The 21,799-nt window shown below is 36.9% G+C and overlaps 1 protein-coding gene across 7 annotated transcripts in view; it reads left to right on the plus strand.

Moving 5' to 3' along the window:
- The window catches only part of RASAL2 (RAS protein activator like 2), a 365,023-nt gene that overhangs the window by 253,880 nt on the left and 89,344 nt on the right, over positions 1–21,799 (plus strand). For 5 of the 7 annotated variants that reach the window (XM_011220942.3, XM_002916183.4, XM_034666769.1 and 2 more), the window contains exon 4: positions 21,316–21,422. In XM_011220942.3, coding sequence (XP_011219244.1) covers positions 21,316–21,422 — 107 coding nt within the window. Of the gene's footprint in view, positions 1–1,846; positions 1,875–1,927; positions 1,950–2,652; positions 2,773–21,315; positions 21,423–21,799 lie in introns of those variants that run through there. The other 2 variants (XM_034666771.1, XM_034666770.1) reach the window with 2 other exon arrangements.

The following is a 21,799-nucleotide window of genomic DNA, read 5'->3' on the forward strand; positions in this document are numbered from 1 at the left end:
TATTTTGATGATATCTTTCTGCCTATATTGCCTTTTCTTTAGTAAAAAAAAAAAAAAAAAATTTATTTTTTCATGTCCTAGGTTTTATTTTTGGCTCTTAATTTGGAGACAATGGTGTGGATCCTTACATAAGGCATATATGGAATTCTTTAGTACTTATCTATATAGAATTACAGTCTTGCTTTCACTAATCATTTAATAAACACTTATTAATCATCCACTGTGTGCTAGGCATTAAAACATTTGTTTAGATTAGTAGAGCACAATTTTTGCCTTTAAAATGCACCAGGTGTAGTGGAAGAAATCACTGTGTAAACAAATAATTTCAATAAAGTAATAGGAAGAATAACAATGAAAGTATGGATAAGAAGGCTCTTAAGTTTGCGTTAAGGTGTCGGGAAACCTGGGGAGGTAATATTTGAGCTGAGTCTCAGTGGATCAGTTTAACACTGTCAGGTGTACATAGTAGAAAGAATGATACCTCAGCAGTCAATCAACAAAATTTTTGAGCATCTGTGTGCCAGATAATGCTGTAGACAGTGGGGATACAGCAGTGAACAAAACAGACAAATTGTGTAGATTACTTCCTTGTAGAACATGCAAAGGCATGGAAATGAGGCAGATAACACAGTATAGCTGAGCTAAGGAGAGTCTCAGGGAGCTGCTATCAGGGAAGAAGCAGGAGCCACTTCACACCAGGAAGTTTGAACTTGATGCTCGAGGCCAGTGGTTTCAACCTAGGAGCTCCAGAGAGATACTGTTGTGTCATAAGGTTTTTACAAAGGGATTATCAATTCATGTTTAGATACTAAGCAAGCATAGACTGTGGATTTTGATAAAATGTTTTTATATATATTTGTCACTACTTTTCAATTTTATGTAATTATTTTGAATAGTAAAGTATGGATTTATTTAAACATGAATTCATAATACCTTTTTATTTTGTACATTTTCTGTCCTCTCACTCAATTAATAATATTGCTATAACTACTTTTAAGTTACTGTCTGTTAAAATGACTAATTTTAAAAAGCGATCCTAAAATAATTTAGCCTGATACCTCCTGCCAGTGTTGAAGCTATTAAAACTTTTAGAACAGCTCAATAAAACTTCAGTAAATATTAAGTGAACACTTTCTAAGTGCCAGGCACTCCTATAGCCACTGGGATTATAAAGGTTAATATAAAACAAAGGTCTGTGTTCCCAGGAAACACAGTCAGAGTTAACCAGAGTCCATATGAAGAACAATGAAGTCAACGTGGGGAGGGTCTGGATTCAGGATATATTGAGGTGGTAACTCTTAAGCAGTGAGAATTCTCTCACTGAAGGCAGACTGCTAGACTAGAAAGAAAGATCATTGGGAACAGAGCTAATGTGTTGCTAATGCAGGGAAAAACTCTTAATTTTTAAGAGTGTTATTTTCTCATAGGAAACCTTATCAATCTCCAGGGGAAAGGGATATTAGTGATTTATGAGTCTCTGAAAATACCTGTACTGCTTGATTTTTCTCTGCCTATCACAGCGTAAAGCCTGTGAAATAATCTTATATCCAACCATATAAGTATGTAATGTAAATCATGTTGAAAAATCCATCTATATCTGACTCCTTCACAATGACAGTGTAAGTGACAGGAGTTGAAGGACAGTCATTCCCTACGTTGGCGGATCTCTGAACCCTCAACCCAACGCGCTCACTTCCTTGACTTCTTTCAGAATTCAGCCTTCTTTCCTATTCTCCCTCTCTCCCTTTCCCGCGCGCTCTCTCCCCACCCCACCCCCCTTTTCTTTCTTGCTAAGAAAGACCGAGCTATTGACTAGAAGCCCAGAGTTGCCCCCAAGTTCCGACCACCGGCTCGAATTCTTATGAAGTGGACTTGTAATATCCTTAATGTTGCTGTTGGCAGTCAGTTACAGATTCCATTATTGTCGATCAATGCCGTCGCCATGCGAGGTGGGGGGAGGAACAGAGGAGGAGGAGAAGAAAGGAGGGATGAGAGCTTCCTATTCACAGATTTATCAACCTGCCTTTGCTCGCAGGAAATATTCGCAAAGGAGGCTGAGATGCTGTTGAAATAACTAAGGCAGGAAGGGGTTAGGGGGCTGCAGTTCTCTCCGGTTGACTGAAAGGAAATTTGAAAACCTTTCTTCTCGGAACAAAACAAAATGCTGAATTTGTTCTTTTGCCTTTGTTTTTGTTTGATGATATGCTTTACTTAACTGATTAGCTATTGTGCTGTCTGGTTATCTAAGCTGCTTCAGTGTAGGAACCTGTTTCTTTCTTTCTTTCTTTCTTTCTTTCTTTCTTTCTTTTTTTTTTTTTAGTATCTTTATTCTTTATTTTCCTTTGCTTTCTCCTGTCATTAAACAAACACAAATCATTATTCAATTTTATCCTGGCTTCTCTTTCAGGCTAAAGCTTAACACTACGAGACAGAAGGACAAATCTCCCTTCCCTTCTCTTCTGTCACCCTCTTTTAACCCTCTATTTCCTTCCCCCTCCCCCCGTTGTGTTAGATTGATGTCACAGAGACAGAATTCAGAGTGGAGGGAGGATCACATTTGCTCTTTCATCATTACCGCCTAGCCAGCAATTTAAGTGTTGGACCCCCAAGAATTTAGTCTTTGTATCTTTCTTTTCCCACTCCATCATTCAGTAATTGTGCTCTGTATGGAAAAGTTTTCTGGCTGGAGAATGAGTCTCCTTTCCCCCGGTGATGTGGCCGAGTGGTTGGATAGTAGCACCGAAGAGGAGAAGAGCCTTCTGGCATTTCTGGGTACGGTAGGGCTCCGCTTCTTCTTTTAACCGTTTGTTGTCTGAACTTCTCTGACTTCGGGGAGTAAGACCCCAGATTTTCTAAAATCCAATTTTGTATTTTTAAAAGGGAGTAGAGGAATTAAGAGGATATGTTTAAGTCGTTTGCTCTTCAAGGTTTGTTTATGTCTATAGAAAGAGTGTCAGCAGTGTTGCCTGTGAGAAATAAGAGACAGTTTGCTTTGCTTTAACAAAGAGTTCTAGCTCCGTGCAAAGCTTACTGTGTCATCCGGTCAGCTGTTCGTGGTATTTAGACAACTTCTACCAGCCAAAATATATTATTGTTTTTCTCTACCTCTTCATACAGTGATGATGAGGCTTGGCTTCTAAGAGTGGCAGTGGGCTTTGTGTGCAAGAAAAGCCAACATATGGATTGAGAGGTAGCTTTTATGCAAGGTGTGAAATATTTGTAATGTTCATATCAAGATTTCTACTGAGTATATAAAATAGGACATGTGGGCCAACAGTTACTTAAACTTCCCATTTATGGATGCTTTCTAATAAATTTCTGAGTAAAACAATTATCGATCATGGAATTATTGATATAATAAATTCATAAGAAACTTATGTCATAAATCCAATTGTGTCATCAGTGTAATAGGAGAGCTTGATACACAAATCCTATTTGTGAATACTTTTGTTAGATTAATAATTGCCTTGACAGTATTTTTTTATGAATTTGATTTGTCTTATAATGTATTTCACTAAATACAGGTATACCTTTCTTATAAGTGAGCAGAATTTATGGTCTTCTAATTTATTCCTCATGAATATTAGAATAGTCTTCTGTCATTTCAAAAGACAGCTTTAAAAATTTTTTTATTACATTTAGCATAAATTTCTGTTTTGTTTTATTTAATTCGATTATGTTGTCAGTCTTCTATACATGATTTCTTTTTTTGTGTGGTTTAAATGCAAAGGGTCATCCTAATCAGATCTTTTCTAGTTCTATAAAGACTCAGGTATATATATTTTTATATTAATCCTACTCTTAATTTCTTTATCTTAGCCTCACTTATCTTGGGTATTTGGGTGACTTTAAGAAATATATGTACCTCTTAAATCCTCATTTCTCTGAAGCCCATCCTATTCTACTTGTTTCCCATTCCCCTCCCCTCTACATACATACAGAAGCATCAGTGAGGAAAAGCAAATACAAATATCCCTAAGTAAAACCAACCACTTAGATCCTATTGCATCATGGGAAAGGAAGGTAAAGTCATCGCTAAACATCTTTCTCTTGCTCTTGCATGATGTTTTTCTGTATTCTGATTACTCTCAAGATTAATTTGTTTCTTTTTTTGGCCATTACCCTAGTATGTCTAAAAAGAATTTGATCAAATACATAGAGTTGGGCAAATAAAAGGTAACTACAGTTTATGCCCCCTCCCGCCCCCACTCCCATAGTCTGTTTAGGAGAGTTAATGAATTCCTCTTTATTCACAAATGGAGGTGGTAAGGACAAAGGATGTTAGAACATGCTTAGAAGAAAAATGCAAATTCCTACAAATTATCCACTAATGGAAGAAAACCTTAGCATTCGTTAATAGATAAAACACAGATAAGTCAGTCATGATTCTCCTTAAGGGCCACAAGTTTAGTTGCTGAGAGAGTAGATAGCTACGGATCCTCTGCGTTACTGTGGTAGTACTGAACCTGAGTGTCAGCAAGTCTTATTTGGGGATTGAATCTCTCTCCTGACCGTGGGTAGCAAACACCTCTGTCTCTGGATAAACAGGAATTTAGTAAGTTCTTCCAGAGGAACTAGGAGGAAAACTATCTCAGATATAGCTTGTAATAGCTTGTGGATTAAGCAAAGCTCTCGTGATGTCATTTGCTAATATAGTTACCATTAATTATAACATGCTTTTCCCAGTGAAGATGCCAAGAGAAAAATAAGAAACCTGAATCTGCTTTATGGCGAATCTAGGATGAATGGAACCAAAAGAGTCGTTGTGTCAAAGAACCTATCAAATTATGCCTTCTTTCCCTAAGGAATGATTTCTCTCTAGAAGGGGAGGATGAAAGGAAAGCTGTCTGGTTGGTTAGACTTTACTACTTCACTTTTGAACAATAGTCACTTAACTGATATTCAGGCCTTCCTGTCGATTTCGTGCAGTGCTGGTTGATGAAACTTCATAAGACTGTGCTATGCATTATTCTATTCAAAAGCCTTCCGTGGCTCCCTCCTCACCTACCAGATGAAGTCAGAACACCTTACTCTGTAACTTATTCTGGCCCTTCTATTTGACGTTCTAGTATTCCTTTGAGGAGGGGCCAAGGGGCCCTTCATTCCACCAAATGGATTAACTTTCTGTATCTTACACAAACGTTGCCCTTTGCTACCTTCCCACATGCTGTTTCTTCTATTGGCAGTGTCCCTTCATCTAAACTGAACTTTCCATAACCTTGCTCCTGTTTCAGATCTTGCTCATGAACAAAATACTGTGCTAGGTACTGTGGCTGGATACAAAGAGGTACAAGATAAAGCTACTTGTAAGAAATCTAGAGTTTGGTTGGGGAGAAAACATGAACTACGTACAATTAAGTGAGAAAGATTTAACGATAATTCAAGACAACGGAGAAAATAAAATAAAGCAGTACCTGATTGTGAAATGATTTATCTAGGCAAAAATTGCCTTGAGAATTTGAAGTAGGGAGACATCATATTCAATTAGGAACACTGAAAATTGCTTTACATAGATAGGATTTAACCTGAATCTTAAAAGATAGAGTAGATTTTTATAGAAATGGAGTTTTCTGTATGGAAGGAGTGTCATGAGGAATATTAAATTATGTTCATGTCTAATGAACAAACTAATTTGAAAGGAATAGGAAGTTCGTGTAAAGAAGTGATGAGAGACAATACTTGAAGGATGTTTGGTGGCTCACTCGGTAGGACCTTTTCTGACAATCTAATAAGTAACAATTTTATCTGGAAATTGGGAAGAATTAAAGATTAATGAGTAAGAAAAAAATGTAACCAAAATAATTTCTTAGGAGGACATGTGAAAGCGTCTCAACAGGGGGACAAGACCAGATGCAGTTAAACCTGTTTGAAAGCTATCAGAGAAGTCCAGATATGGACTAAGTGCCTCTATTTTAACATTTCACTCCCTATAGTATTATTAGTGGTTTGCTTATTTGTAATTAAAAGTAGATTGTGAATGCCTCCATAACGGGCTCAATCCCCCGTCTTTTCAGCATCCAGCACACTCCAGGTACAGAGAAATATTTGCACAGCTAATATGAATAACTGAGATGAAAAGATGGAGAGATTACAAAGGATCTATCAACAGAATTGCGGACAGATTGGAGGAATGGGGAAGAAAATAAGGACTTTTCGAATTTGGGACGATGTTAGTTACTATTAACAGAAATAGAAAAGTTGGGAAAGGGAGCCAGTTTTTGAGAGAACAAGATGAGTTCTGTTTAGATATATTGAGTTTGAGGTGACTATTGTATATTCGGATAGAAATATAGTTCTAATGATTGGAAATGAAGTCAAAGGTAGAGAGCAACATCTGGGAGCCATCTAGAGAAGAAAGATAGTTGAAGCTCTAAGCATCTGTAAGTGATCTACTATTGAGAAACTGTCAAGAAAAAAACAGAGGTGGAGCACCTGGGTGGCTCAGTCAGTTAAGTGTCTGCCTTCAGCTCAGGTCATGATCCTGGGGTCCTGGGATCAAGCCCCTCATCAGGCTCCCCACTCAGCGGGAAGCCTGCTTTTCCCTCTCCCACTCCACCTGCTTGTGTTCCCTTTCTCTCTGTCAAATAAATAAATAAATAAAATCTTTAAAAAAAAAAAAAAAACAGAGGTGAGGGACTGAACCTTGAAGAACACTAGTTTGGCGGGGGGGTAGAGAGGAAGAGGAGATGTAGAGGGAATGATCATAATGGTAGGAGGAAAGCCAGGATGGTATGATATTACAAGTGCTAAGGTAGAAAAAGGTCAACAATGTTAGTAGTTACAAAAGAGAAAAAGATGTCAGGAAAGACCACTGGATTTGGTAATTGGGCGACTTTTGATAACTTTTGAAATTATCAGTTCTATTTCATTCATTAGAGTTGAAGGAAGAGAAGTCAGATTTTATAATATTGAGAGAGAGAGCAGATGGTGAGACAGTGAAAGCCACAGGTAACATCTCTTGCCTGGAGAAATCTGTTACTAATAAAAAGGAAAAGTGCCTTTTTAAAAATTGGGGAGACTTGTACATATTTTTGGCATAGGAGAGAGCAAGATATTGAACCTATTAAAATAACTGAGGGCACAAAATCCTTTATGAGTTTGAGTGAGTGTGGGATTAAGGGCACAGGGTTAACCTTTTGAAAGGAGAATCTCATATAGGGATAAAAAATGCTTGTAGAGATTTAGCAGTGGAAAGTAGGGAAGATGAGGGAGATAACTGCTGTTGTAGTAATCTTATGCATTTAACTTACCCAGTCTTGCATTGCAGTTAGTTATTTGTGTATCCACCTAGCACTCCCCAGTTTCTGCATGGTAGGGATCTTCACTCAATATTTTGGAATCTTCCAGAATAGCACCTCAAAGGTGCTTAGTAAATACTTAATTTTTGAATGAATGAATGAATGCTATTCAGATGCCCAACAGTTTGAGATTCAGCCATTTTCACAGTTATCCAAATTATTATGTCAGAGCTACCCTTTTTCCTCCTACAGTGTTCTGTATTCTCATATCTGCAAGTACCATTTAGGGTACATTGGTAGCATTTGCAGTTATTATTTCAGTAGGTTGCAGTTATTATTTCAGTAGGTTGTAATTGTGTTTTCCAAATTCTAGAATAAAAAGGAAAATACTCAAATATTTTGTAGTACTTTGCATTTTCTAAACTGCATTTAAGTGATTTTTTTGTTTGTTTAGTGAAGTTATTAGAATAGCTCTATAAAAGAAGAATATGATTTTGGTAAAACCTAAACATTTTTAAGTTTCTAAATGACTCTACTGGCTATGGTTAATTATTTGGTATTGGTAACTATTACCTGATTCCTAAAATTATACCTAACCTCAAGGGAAAAGTATGTTCAAAAATTCAAACTCTCATTTCTGGCAAAATGGCAGATATCCTGAAAAATAACACAGAAACAACTAGAAATGTCATATTAATGAAACAAACATTTTAAACTACAATGGTTGACCTCTCTTCTTCTTTTTTTTTTTTTTAATTTTATTTATTTGACAGAGAGAGACACAGCAAGAGAGGGAACACAAGCAGGGGGAGTGGGAGAGGGAGAAGCAGGCTTCCCACTGAGCAGGGAGCCCAATGTGGGGCTGGATTCCAGGACCCTGGTATCATGACCTGAGCCAAAGGCAGATGCTTAACGACTGAGCCACTCAGGCACCTCTTGACCTCTCTTCTTGGGAAAGAAAGGAAATCTCCTGGAAGAGAAAAAATAAAACTAACTATCCAGGTAGTAAAATTGTCCTGGGGGCATTTGCCAGTCTTAGAATTCCAGAATGTTAAGTTTCGGTTTGTTTTTGTTTGTTTGTTGGAATTTTTTTTTAAGATTTCATTTATTTATTTGTGAGAGAGAGAGAGAGAGCACAAACAGGGGAATGGGCAGAGGGAGAAACAGGCTCCTTGCTGAGAAGGAACCTGATGCGGGACTCGATCCCAGGACTCTGAGCTAAAGGCAGACACTTAACTGACTGAGCCACCCAAGCATCCCTCTTTTTTTTTTTTTTTTAAGATTTTATTTTATTTGAGAGACAGAGTGAGAGAGAGAGAGAGAGCAGGAGCAGAGGGAGAAGAAGACTCCCTGCCAAGCAGGAAGCCCAATGCGGGGCCATCCCTGGACCCTGGGATTGTGACCTGAGCCGAAGGCAGACACACCTGACTGAGCCACCCAGGTGCCCCCAGGATGTTAAGTTTTAATAGCCACAAGATAGGAGATGAACTTAGGGTCCAAACAAAATGAGGAATTAGAATGGAAATCCTTGGGGCACCTGGCTGGCTCAGTCGGAGGAGCATGCGACTCTTGATCTCGTAGTCCTGAGTTTGAGCCCCACATTGGGTGTGCAGATTGCTTAAATAAATAAAGAAAAAAAAACCCAAAATCCTCACCCCATTGTTTCTCATAGGACTGGCTCCCTTGTTGACTGAAAATAAGAAAAAAAATCTGGTCACTGACAGAAACTGACAAATCTTCCTTATCTTAGACTGAACTCTACTGGTCCTTCCAGGGAAAAGGATTAAAATCCCCTGAGAATTTTTAACCGTGGTTCTGCTAAGATAAAACTAAAATAGTGGACAATATATGAGTTAGATAGGAAGGGGGTAATTCAAACTAAACTTTTTAAAAAAGATCATTGAATTATTCAAGAGAAGACTAGAAATCAAGATTAGCATTAGGCTTTAAGTGTATGTGTTAAAATGTTAAGGACAGCTATTAAAAGAATAAAAATAGAGTGCATGATTTCAAAAGCAGTAGAGGAGAAAATGAATTTTTAAACCTTGATCAACCTGAGCAGACAGAAAATCAGGAAAAAAAGCATTTTAAAAAGCGAGTAGAAAACACACTAGGTGGTAGAAATAAAATCCAACTATATTAGAGTATACAATGTTGAAAATGTTAAAAGGTAAAGATAGCCAGACTCAATTTCTTTTTTAATGTTGTGAATGAGAAAGGACCCAGGAGAGTTAAAAGTAAAAGGTTTGGAAAAAGATATCTTTGGCAAATAAAAGAAAGGTAGCATAGCCATGAAAACAAAATAAAATGGAACTTTATGTCAAAAACCATTACTATAAATAAAGGAGGTCACTTAATGATAAAATGTAGAAATTGCTAGAAAGTTATAGCAATCTTACATGCACCCAATAACAAAGTCTTAAAATTTATATGGCAAAAGTTGGCAAAAATATAAGGAGAAATTGATAAATCTATAATCTTGTCCACAAAAATTAGTAAAGTTATAGAAGACATAAAAAACACGATAAGCTTGAGTTAATGGACATGTATAGAATCCTGAATCCAGCAATTATATAGTCTTCTCATACACATGTGGGATCTTCATGAAAACAGTCCATAGACTGGGTGCATAAACAAATCTCAATAAATTTTAAAGCCTTTACATCATACAGAACACATTCTCTTGATCATAGTTGAACTAAGTTAGAAATTAGTAACAAAAACTTACGCTATAAATGTTTACTGGGATGCCTGGGTAGCTCAGTCAGTTAAGTGTCTGCCTTCAGCTCGGGTCATGATCCCATGACTCTGGGATCAAGTCCCACCCATATCAGGCTCCTTGCTCAGTGAAGAGCCCATTTCTCCCTCTGCCTGCTGCTTATCCTACTTTGTGCTCTCTCTCTCTCTGACAAATAAATAAATAAAATCTTTAAAAAAATAAAAAAAAAAACCTTTAGTTTTGGAAACTTTTTCAGTTGCTTATCTATAACTCTTCAAAGGAGAAATAATAATAAAAACTATAAAATAGAACTGAACATCCTGAAAACAGTACATATCAAAGCCTGTAGGATATTGTGAAATGTTATTAAGTAAAACCTAACAGTCTTAAGCTTTTATATTGAAAGGGAAAAAGGCTGAAAATTAATGAGCTAATTAAGCATTTAAGCTATATATATATATATATATATATATATATACACACACACACACATACATATATATGTATATATATATCTCCAAAGAAAGTTTAGGGAGAGAAATAATGAAGATAATAGCAGATGATAATGAGATGGAAGACAGAAATAAATGTAATAGAATCAATAAAACCAAGAGTTGTTTTATTAAAAAGTTCAATGAAAATGGATAAAACTGTCAAGATTTGATCAAGACGAAAAAGAAAACACAAAGAAACAATGTTAGAAATGAAAAAAGGGGACATAATTTTACAAAATCAGAGACTCGAAAAATAGGAATCAATCATGAACAACTTTATGATACTTGAAAATTTAGAGAAAATGGACATTTTGTTTTATTTAGGTGGGAAAGGGCAGAGGGAAAGGGAGAGAAAGAATCTTTTTTTTTTTTTTAAAGATTTTATTTATTTATTTGACAGAGACAGTCAGCCAGCTAGAGAGAGAACACAAACAGGGGGAGTGGGAGAGGAAGAAGCAGGCTCCCAGCAGAGGAGCCTGATGTGGGGCTCGATCCCAGAACGCTGGGATCACACCCTGAGCCGAAGGCAAATGCTTAATGACTGCGCCACCCAGGCACCCCAAGGCAGAGAAAGAATCTTAAGCAGGCTCCACGCCCAGCACAGAGAGAGCCCCACGCAGGCTCTCAACCCTGGCATCATGACCTGAGCCAAAATCAAAAGTTGGACACTTAATCTTCTGAGCCACCCAGTCGCCCTGAGAAAATAGATGTTTTAAGGAAAGATGTAATTTATTAAATTGACTATGGGAGAAACAGAAAATATAAGTAGGCTTGTAACTTATAACCATGAAAGAAATTGAATCATATCCTAAAATCTAACATCTATTGTGGTTTGATTTTTCATGCAGCCTGACTTCTGAAAAAGAATAAATGCTGATTACACTTGCATTACTATTTCCAATCAGTGGCAATTCAGTTTTTCATCAGAAATGAATAAATCGACATTTTGATATCTAAATTGAAAAAGAAGCAGAAAATCCTAACAGTCACGCTAACCCCTAAACATGGCAGTTGAATCCCTGTTGAGTCCCGCAGGTGGTCATGGTTCCCTTCGTGTTTATACATCCTTTATTTAGGGGATTTCCTTAGAAAAAGAAAAAAAGTTTCTTTCAAAATTTTTCTGAAAGTGATGTAAGAACAAAAAATTTAAGAAATCAAGCTGAACAGATATCTAAAGAAAATGGAAATGAGTAAGATATCAAGACTTAGACCTTATTATATTTAAATGTGCTTCTTAAGAAATTTGTGAATTTTCAAAACGAATGATGCGTAGAAGGAAACACCGCGAAACTTTTAAACCTAAGCTCTCATGAAGCTTATTTATCCAAATCTCAATTATAGCTGAAGAGTCAAATTAATATACATAAAAAGTGATTCTTAAACCTAACTAGATGTTTCTCTTTAATTCCATATATGAATTAGAAATAACTAGAAAATTTATTTTACTGTGTATTAAATTGAACCATATGAAATTATATACGAAATGATATTTTATCATTTGAACATACAAAAAAATGGCAAGTCTATATCACCCAATATGTTTATTAAAGGAGAAAAAAATGGTGTCCAGACTATGCTGAACTATTTTCTAGTTGTTTAGTTAAAATTTATTTGTTACTAATTATTATCTTTTATTCTGTTTTAATACTCCCCGCAAACAAGCAAGAATTGGTGCAAATGGTTTATGAGAACATTGCAGGAGACATATTTAAAATGGAGAGAATTCTATTTACTGAAACTTGTTTTATTTAAAAATCGAGACAAAGATCACCATTATTCAAATCTTACATTATTCAAACCTTATTCAATACAGCAGTTGGCAGAGCACTGTACTGGGCAGGAATGTAGTTTGCTTCCTGAAACTAAAGAACATATAATCAAGTAATGTGAACTTCTACAAATGTATTAATTGGAAATCAAAGAAATGTCAACAATTAGAACTGGTTTTATGGAAGGAGATGAACTGACATTGGTTTTGAAGGTCACCTAAGATTTGGCAGATAGGTGAAAACCATTAGCAATCACGAATGCAGGGGAATGAATATGGCCAGTTTGAGATCAAAGATCATCTGTCTAAGGCAATTTGTTGGAGAGTGTTGACAGAAAAGAGTGACTATGAAAGGTGGGGCCAGGTGTTTTTTTCCAGTGCCTGACTGTCTAAAGATCTCTAGGAAGGTAATTACACCAAGAAAGTAATGTTTTAGGAAAACTAATCTGGTAATGGCAAGCAGGATAGCTTTCAGCAGAGAAAGACAGGAGTCAGTGAGATCAGTTAGGACGGTCCTGCCACGATCTGCGTGAAAAGATAAAAAGTCCAGGACCAGGATGATAGATGGTAGTGTAAATAAAGGACAAAATGAAGCCAACAGACATTTTGAGAAGAGACCTGGCAGTGTTGGTGGCATAAGGAGTACAAATCAACATCACAGGCTTCTCCCTTTTCTGATACCTTCACTAAGAAATGATGTCCGTTGTAAACATTTTTTGTTTTTGTACAGTGGTATATGTGTATTTGGTCTTCAGTACATGAGTAAGTTCTCATCTTTATATTAGAAGCCAGATATTTGTGTTTTCAATACTTAATACTTTCAGTACTTACTATTAATGTCTGTTTTGGAATAAAACCCAAACTAGTCTTTTTTTTTTAATTTAATTTTATTTCAATTCAATTAATTAACATATAGCATATTATTAGTTTCAGAGGTAGAGTTCAATGATACATAGTTGCATGTAACATCCAGTGCTTATTACATCACGTGCCCTCCTTAACGCCCCCTACCCAGTTACCCCGTCCCCCAACACCCTTCCCCTCCATTAACCCTCAGTTTGTTTCCTATAGTTAAGAGTTTCTTATGGTTTGTCTCCCTCTCTGATTTTGTCTTATTTTATTTTTCCCTACCTTCCCCTATGATCCTCTGTTTTGTTTCTTTTCCACAAACTAGTCTTAAGAGACCCTGGCATAATCAAGGACCAAATCTTTTTTTTTTTAAGAGTCTAAAGATGAATACTGAAATCATGGTATAAGTAAATCAAGATTATACCTACAATTATATATAAAACATACTAATCATGAGAACATGTTAAGTTCGTTATAGAAAAGTTTAAAGTTCTTACATCTCTGTAAAATTAGAAGACATAGTACCTTCCAGAGTTGAACATAAATCTTATTCACCAAAGTAAAGGTGTGAGATTAAGAAAGTCTTACAAATAACTGGGTTGAAATGCTCAAAAATGTTATTTTATGCTGAACAGTGTTTTCTTTCTTTTTTTTTTTTTTTAAGATTATTACTGTTTTTTTTTTTTTTTAAAGATTTTATTTATTTATTCGATAGAGACAGCCAGCGAGAGAGGGAACACAAGCAGGGGGAGTGGGAGAGGAAGAAGCAGGCTCCTAGCAGAAGAGCCTGACGTGGGGCTCGATCCCATAACGCCGGGACCACGCCCTGAGCTGAAGGCAGACGCTTAACCGCTGTGCCACCCAGGCGCCCCTGAACAGTGTTTTCTTATTTAAAGATTATTCTTTGTAAAACCTAAGACCTTAATGCCATTTCTCTGTTTTCATCTCATAGAATTGGCCTAAGTAGTTATCTGTCCACTTAAGTGTACTGAAGATTACTTTAGGAGGATAGAAAGACAGTGTTTTGTTTTATGTAATACTTTTTTTTTTTTTAAGAGCAGTTTTAGGTTCACAGCAGAATTAAGAGGAAAGTACAAAGACTTCCCATATACCCTTACCCCCACATATGCATAGCCTCCCCCATTACCAGTATCCTCCACCAGAATAGTACATTTGTTACAGTTGATGAATCTGCATTGACAAATCATAATCACCCAAGTCCATAGTTTACATTAGGGTTCATTTTTGATACTGTACATCCTTGGGGTTTAGACAGATGTATAATGACATGCATCCATTATTACAGTATCATACAGAGTTTTTTCACTGCCCTAAAGATCCTCTGTGCACCATCTAATCATCCCTCCCCCTAAGGGCAGGTTATTTTTGGAGAGTTTTTTAATTGAAGGAATCAGTAGTAGATATTTTTTATAGGTTGTTTCCTGTTTCGTTCAAATTTTTTCATGATTGCATTAAGACACCTTTCTCTCTCCTTAGCCCATTTCCTTACCTCTCTTTGTTTCTTGACTAGAACATTGTTATTAGCGTCAATGTTCCAAGATTGAGAGTTTTCTCTGATGGGCTTTTTTTGCAACAAATTACCCCTCAGAATATGATTTAACTCTTTTTTAAAAAATTGTACATATATGGTGACAAATGTTAACCAGAGTTACTGTGATCATTTCACAATGTATATGAATATTGAATTATGTTGTACACCTGAAACCAGTATCGTTCTATATGTCAGTTACACCTCAATTTAAAGAAATGCAAGGGGCAGCTGGCTGTCTCAATTGGTAGAGCATCCAACTCTTGATCCCAGGGTCGTGAGTTCAAGCCCCACATTGGACGTTGAGCCTAATTTATTTATTTATTTTTAAGATTTATGTATGTATGTATGTGTGTATATATACATATATGTATGTATTTAAGAGAGAGTGTGAGTGGAGCGAGGGTTAGAGGGAGAGAGAGAACCTCAGACTGTGTTAAGCATGGAGCCAGACACGAGGCCCAGTCCCACCACCCTGAGATCGTGACCTGAGCCGAAATCAAGAGTCAGATGCTAAACTGACTGAGCCACCCAGGAGTCCCTGTAACCAAGTTTTAAAAAATTTGTTTTTTAATAAAAAAACAAATACATATCAGATTTACCTAGAGAGATTTTTTAAAATTTTTATGCCTAGGCTATACCCTCCGCTCCCCCAAAGGTTGTGATTCAGTGGTTCTGAGCTGGGCATCTGTGTTTGATTAAAAGCTCCACAGCAGGGGCGCCTGGGTGGCACAGCGGTTAAGCGCCTGCCTTCGGCTCAGGGCGTGATCCCGGCGTTCTGGGATCGAGCCCCCCATCAGGCTCCTCTGCTGTGAGCCTGCTTCTTCCTGTCCCACTCCCCCTGCTTGTGTTCCCTCTCTCGCTGGCTGTCTCTATCTCTGTCAAATAAATAAATAAAATCTTAAAAAAAAATATTTAAAAGCTCCACAGCAGATTTGAATTCACAGCCAGGCTGGCAAATCACTGGTTAAGTGGAATGCAATGTAATAACACACTTTTTAAAATTGAAGGATAATTAGCATACAGTGTCATATTAGTTTCAGCAATTCTATACGTTACTTGGTGCTCAGCACAATAATGTAATGCTAAGTGATTTAATGCTCTTTAAAATATGAAGAATCGTGTGCATATTGTTAAAGTTCTTTGAGTTATTTTTAGGAAGAAGAAAATTGGAGTTTCCATGACTATTTTATTTCTTCTCCGTTACAGCCCATTATACAAAACACTAGGAGAACAGGGTAGCATGCATGGTAATTAAAAAGTACAGATTCTAGATCCAGACTGCATGAGTTCCAATCCTGATTCTGCCCTTGACCAGCTGTGCGAGTAATAGAACCTCTTTTTCTTTCCTTGTCTGTAAATGGAGGTGATAGTCTGTTCCAGAGAGTTGTTGTGATGATGGAAGAGATACCTCCTATAAAACACTTAGCATGTAATAAAGAATCATAAATGATAGTTTGGTGTTGCAGGTATCCTTGTTATTATGTTTTTATTATAATTATTAAGACCCCTGGTGGTTATCACTAAGAACCAGAGATATACTTTGTATTTGAAACTTAAGCTACCATGTAAACCATGAAAACCTGCGCTGTTTTCTTAGCCTTTCTAGTTGAGACTGTTATTTGCACTAAAACTATACTCCTCTATCCCATCCAACATCATCATGTGAAGGAATGGAATACTTATGGGTGTCTAGACTCCTTGACCGGAGAGAAATCCATCCTCCTATTATATTAATAAGAAGAAAATTTTAAAATAATAACAATAATAGAGAATAAATTTGCTGAAGTAAAGAAAAGATGGGGAGACTGAATGGCTTCACTTAGAATTTACCACATCTGTGTACTTAGCCCCTATTTGTTCGGATTGAAGTACATGTCGAGGGCGTGCACACTTGAAAGTTCTGCTTGTTTGAGTGCGGTACCGCAGTCTAAGTGATACAAACTGGATGAATTAAAGTGGCTCTGGGGGTTTGTATTTCAGAGCAGCTGAATGGTAGTGACTGTCAGTACATAGGCTTTAAAGCTATAAAAATTGGATACAGCGGAAAATGTCCTACTGAAAAGCAGGTGGATGAAGTCTATAAAACGCCCAGGTGCTGTGGTGTTGGCAGCTCTATAAATGCAGTCTGTAATTTTCTTCTCTTTGTTCTTGTCACTTTTCCTTTACAAAATTGTTCTCTACCCAAATCTTTAAGGTCTCATTACCTTTAGGAGCCCATCAACAAAACACGCAATCCCATTTTACGAAGCCTTTTCTCTTTCACCTTTGCCATTTGTTTTTGAGGTCCTTCTTTACTGAATCCATACAAACCCATTGCCTAATACTACACCTTCCTTCCCACTCTGTTCCTTAAAATCTTCTCTGCTCCTGTGGAAAAAGAATCCTCCTAATTTAGAATTCATAGCATAAAGAGATACATGATTGCTTGTTTTTTTCATTAATGACTTGAGACACTGATATCTCCTATCTTATTTATTGTCATCATTTACACAATAGAAAGGTGCATAGATGATAGCGAAGTGGGCTCATTTGCAGCAGCACCCTGAAATTTCAGTGACAGGAATGGGTGCATGAACACACTCTGGTGTGTATTCAATTTTCTGTCATCCTTTGTTGGAATGTTATTGATTTTTAAAAAGGTTTTTGAAGTGAGCTGAAGAATTCCCCTTTTGAGAATAATACTAGAACACTTCCTATCTAAATATAATACCAAATATATTAAAGGGGCCTGTGAATAATTATAACTGGCGAGCATTCACATTCATTCATGTTTTATTATTTTGTACACAGAATTACTAGGAATTGGCTTGGGTTGCCATTCATGGGAAGTATTGAGGCATACCATATATGCCACACTGACTTTCTGTTACTCTTTGTCCCTACTAACACCAGTCACAGTGGCCTCCATGCCGCACTTTACCCTAGAAGCTTCGTATTGGCTTTTCTCTGCCTGTCGTGTTCTTCCCTAATAAACCTACAAGGATGACTTCCACATCTCCTCTTCTCAACACAACTACCCATTCACTGTAATTACTGTAGTAAAATTACTACACCTCTTCATCTCCTTTACACTGTCCTACTTTTTTGTCCTCCTTGAAATAGTTTTTGACATTTGCTTCCTGGTAAGTGAATTAAGGCCATGAACAACACAAGTATTCAGCTCTAAAGGCAGAGGTTGACTTCTGTCTGTTGAACAAGCACATCCTCCACCAAAGGTGCCTTTGCCCCTATAACCCTCCAGCTGTCAGTTTCTTTGCCACGCTTTCCAAAGAAGTCACATCAACAGAGAGGAAAATAGGTATTACGTAGAATAAATGATATTATATCAGACTTTGGATTTAAAGAGCCCCTTTCTTCCAAAAAGCAGTTTTGTACCAAAGCATATAAACTCATTCATCTTGTCTTTATCTCTGGTTGGTCTGAATAACCCAGTTTATTAATGAAGATCAGAGCAGAAAAGGTGAGATGGCTTACACAGGATCACACAGATAGTTGATAGAGCTGCTAAGAAAAGCACCCAGATGTTCTTTTGGTTCAGTATATGTTCCACGTGGAGCTATATTGCGGGTTATCTCTCAGTAAGAGAAGTGGTCACCTCATCTTGGTTCATACTCAATGGCAAAGGAAATGAAGAAATAAATTTAAAACTTAACCAGGCTTTTACATTTTATAACTTTTTTTTGCCCTTCAATCTGAAGGTGAAAAATATTTTTAGAGGATGAGAAAGTGAACAAAACAGTTTCAGACCTTTACTGAAACAATACTATAAGTCTCTGTCTCAGTCTTAGAGAGCGAGCATATTTTAAAATGACTGTGATTAAATATTATGACTATGAAAGGAACAATAATTTTTACAGCGGGTCAAAATAATGTGGTTTATGTAGCATGAGTGGGGGCAGGGGAGAGAGCTGTCTAATTTTGGTCTATTGGAACCAGTATAGATTTTCCTTCCAACTCAGCAGAAATGTGCCTTTAAGAGCATAGTAGCAGCTTTCCCTTCTACTTGGAGATTTAAAGTTAAAGGTAGCTGGACCAGTTTAATATGCAGGCTTGTCTGTGACTAATCCAGGGAGCTGTTAATTCGATCCTTGCTGATGCTGCTACCTGGTTCTATGTGGCCATTGATGCTTTGGGTATATATTCTTCTCTCTGCTTTGAAATAGTTCTGAATCTTCTGAAGACAAAAGAACTTGGGTATTCAAGGGCCTTTTGTGCATCGTCAGATAAGTCGCATTGCTGTGGGGGCAGAGAAAGGACGTGTAGACCTCTCATCATTAGTTGATTTAGCTTATACTCTTTCCCCTCTTAGTGGCAGTTGTTCAAACTTCAAGAAAAATTTAATTTCTTCATTTTGAACCCAGTGATACTCTTTAAGCTACACCGGAGTAGTGATTTTTTCCCCATGATGCAGAAAGAGAATCTAAAAGAGAAAGAGAAGTACAACAAATAACGTATTTGTTAGAGTTTAAAATGTGGCTGCTCATTTTAGCCAATATAATTTCACATTGTTAAAAGCCTGGAAATATATTTATTTAGTGAGTTCAGATGCCTGAAAACTAAAATTAGATATTTGAAAGAAAATGAGGAAATAAGTTCCCATTTTTTCCCCTTATCCAGAACATTGCAAATTAAGGAAAACTGTTTACTGGATCGTTTTATTCTTTGCTAATGGAACTTATTTTCTCCTAGTTTGGTTTCTGCATCAATTATTCAGATATTAAAATATGTTATGCTGTAATATCCAATCTCATGTATCTTCTGATTGTAGGTCATTATCAGAGGAAGGATGAGATTTTCTTCTATCTTTCCCAGCCCCTCTCCCCACCAGCCTGCCCCCCATACAGTAGGAATACCTAACTTGGATAATCACTCTTTGAAGTCACATTCCTAAAGTCTGAAGGTCTTCTTGTTCCGTGTGCTTTGCAAAGCTGATTTGTTTAAATTTGGTGCTTTGTGCCATTGCCGTGAATTTTAGCTAATTATACTGCCATTTTTTAGAAGTCGTGTATGTCTAATTCTGAAAATGGCTTTGTACATTATGGCTCATTTAACCACTGATGGTTAGAGAGAAGTTGAGAGACTTACAGTTCTTGGTTGTAATTTTAAAACAGTGATAGCATGGGACTTTCTTGTACTGCGGGCATAGAAGACGCTATGTTGGCAACCTCTCAGTCATTAGGAATGTTGCAATTTGGCTTATGTCTTACGGGTCAGGATGTCACACAGAAGATACGTTTAGTCATGGAGAGGAAATCAGTGTCCAGCATGCAAAGATTGTAATAGGGAAAGCACTTGCAATGGGATTTTCATAGGAGGGATTGATTTGTGTGCATTACTAGGTCTGTGTAAAATGGTGTCCTTTTGGCACTAGCTGAATGTAAATTTCAGTAAGTGTTTTTTCTTGCTGCAGATTAGTGTAATACAGTGAAATTTTCTGTAACTGAGGAGAGGCAGTGGCTGGGCGTCTGCTAATAGCCTGAAAGTAACTAATGAGGATGTGCAGTCGGAACCATTGATTGAATAGCTGCAGTCCCGTGTGTTTCTTTCTCGCTTGCTCTCTGCAAGCTGTAGAGAGGGAGGGGGAAGAGCAAGACACAGGGAGGGAGCGAGAGAAAAAACGCTTTCTCTTAAGTGGAAGTAGCACGGATCCCAGGGGCCAGGAGGCCAGAAATGGAAGTTTAAACTGCATCTATCTTTTAAAGGGAGAACAGCAGAAATCAAAATGTCAGTCTCCGGAGTCACGATTTACTCCTTATTTTTTAAGATCTGGAAGATAATACAGAGTACTTTTTTTAGGATGTGTTTTTTTTCCTTGTCCATGTTGAGATTATCTAATGTTATCTGAGAAGCTGGATTCCTATATGTCTGTCAGTTGAAGTGGAGATGGGAAGCAGTTGTGATAAAGGTATAATATGTATATATCTATCATCTGTGTGTGTGTGTATGTGCATATATATATGCATATATTTATGTCACTCTATGAAAAAATTGTTTAAATGTAACCTTAATATAGTGTATAATAATTAAATTAGAAAATATCACCTCATCTGCAAAATCCGAAGCTTGTTAGGTCAGTTTGAACAGATTTAGGATTCCAGAGTAAGATTTTAGTAAGGTCATCTTGCCAGCACAAGGAGAAGCTGATCTATTTTTATATCTGCATAGGCATATATGTTATTTTATCCTAGCAGCAGCTTTCAGTGGCCCTTTGGCTGCAGTCTGGTGAATCATCTTATCTGCACAGAACTGAACTTTGACCTTTGTGCAGACACCATCAAATCATGTGCAACACAAGACTGTGTTTTGTTCACAAGAATATCAAGAATTTCTTTGGGTTCTATTAACTCCTATATTGCTGACAAATTGCTGAGAAGTAGATTCATACACTGTGAGATAGAAATAGTAAGTGAATTTATAGATATTAAACATAGCTCAGAAAAATTTACTTTTTATATGTGCACAGATATAATCTGTTGTGTTAAAGCAGATTTCTTAAGTGTAACCAGGTCCCCCTAGTGCCTCAATACTTCGAATACCACAGAGATAAAAAGAGATAAATCATGTGGAGATAGAATGTAGTGTACCTTTAAAGCAAACTGATTTTTTTTATGGGGGGAGAAAACCCCAATAATTTTACAATGTAGTCAAAGATCCTAAATTTTGGTTTCTTCATGATGTTTCTTTCTTCATTTCAGAGGTGCCGGCAGAAAGGTCCCCTCGCAGACGGAGTATCTCAGGGACCAGTACATCAGAGAAACCCAACTCCATGGACACTGTAAATACCTCACCCTTCAAAGTACCAGTAAGTGCTCCTCTTCTTTAAAAGATATTTTCCTTTTCTCTCCTTTCTCCTTAGAGTTGGAGACAGTTACTAAGGAATCAAAACATTTTGCTGAAGAATTTCTTTAGAATACTGAAGTTAAAGGACAGAGTTATCAACTTCCATAGATTAACTGTGGTTAACGTCCACTACTTTCAGCAGGAGGTTTATTAGATTTTAGGGAATAATTATTTTTACTTGTGGGAAATTTCCAAAATATATAACAAAATATGTTAAATTCGAAGTCCTCTGAACTATAGAGTGCAAATCTTTGCAGGATGCCCTTTTATCAAGTTACTAGCGAAAACTTGTCATCATTCCGTAAAGATGCTAGTGGAATTTTTTTTTTTCACAAGTGG

The sequence above is a fragment of the Ailuropoda melanoleuca genome, chromosome 8, assembly GCF_002007445.2.
Source record: "Ailuropoda melanoleuca isolate Jingjing chromosome 8, ASM200744v2, whole genome shotgun sequence".
Classification (NCBI taxonomy): Eukaryota; Metazoa; Chordata; class Mammalia; order Carnivora; family Ursidae; genus Ailuropoda; species Ailuropoda melanoleuca.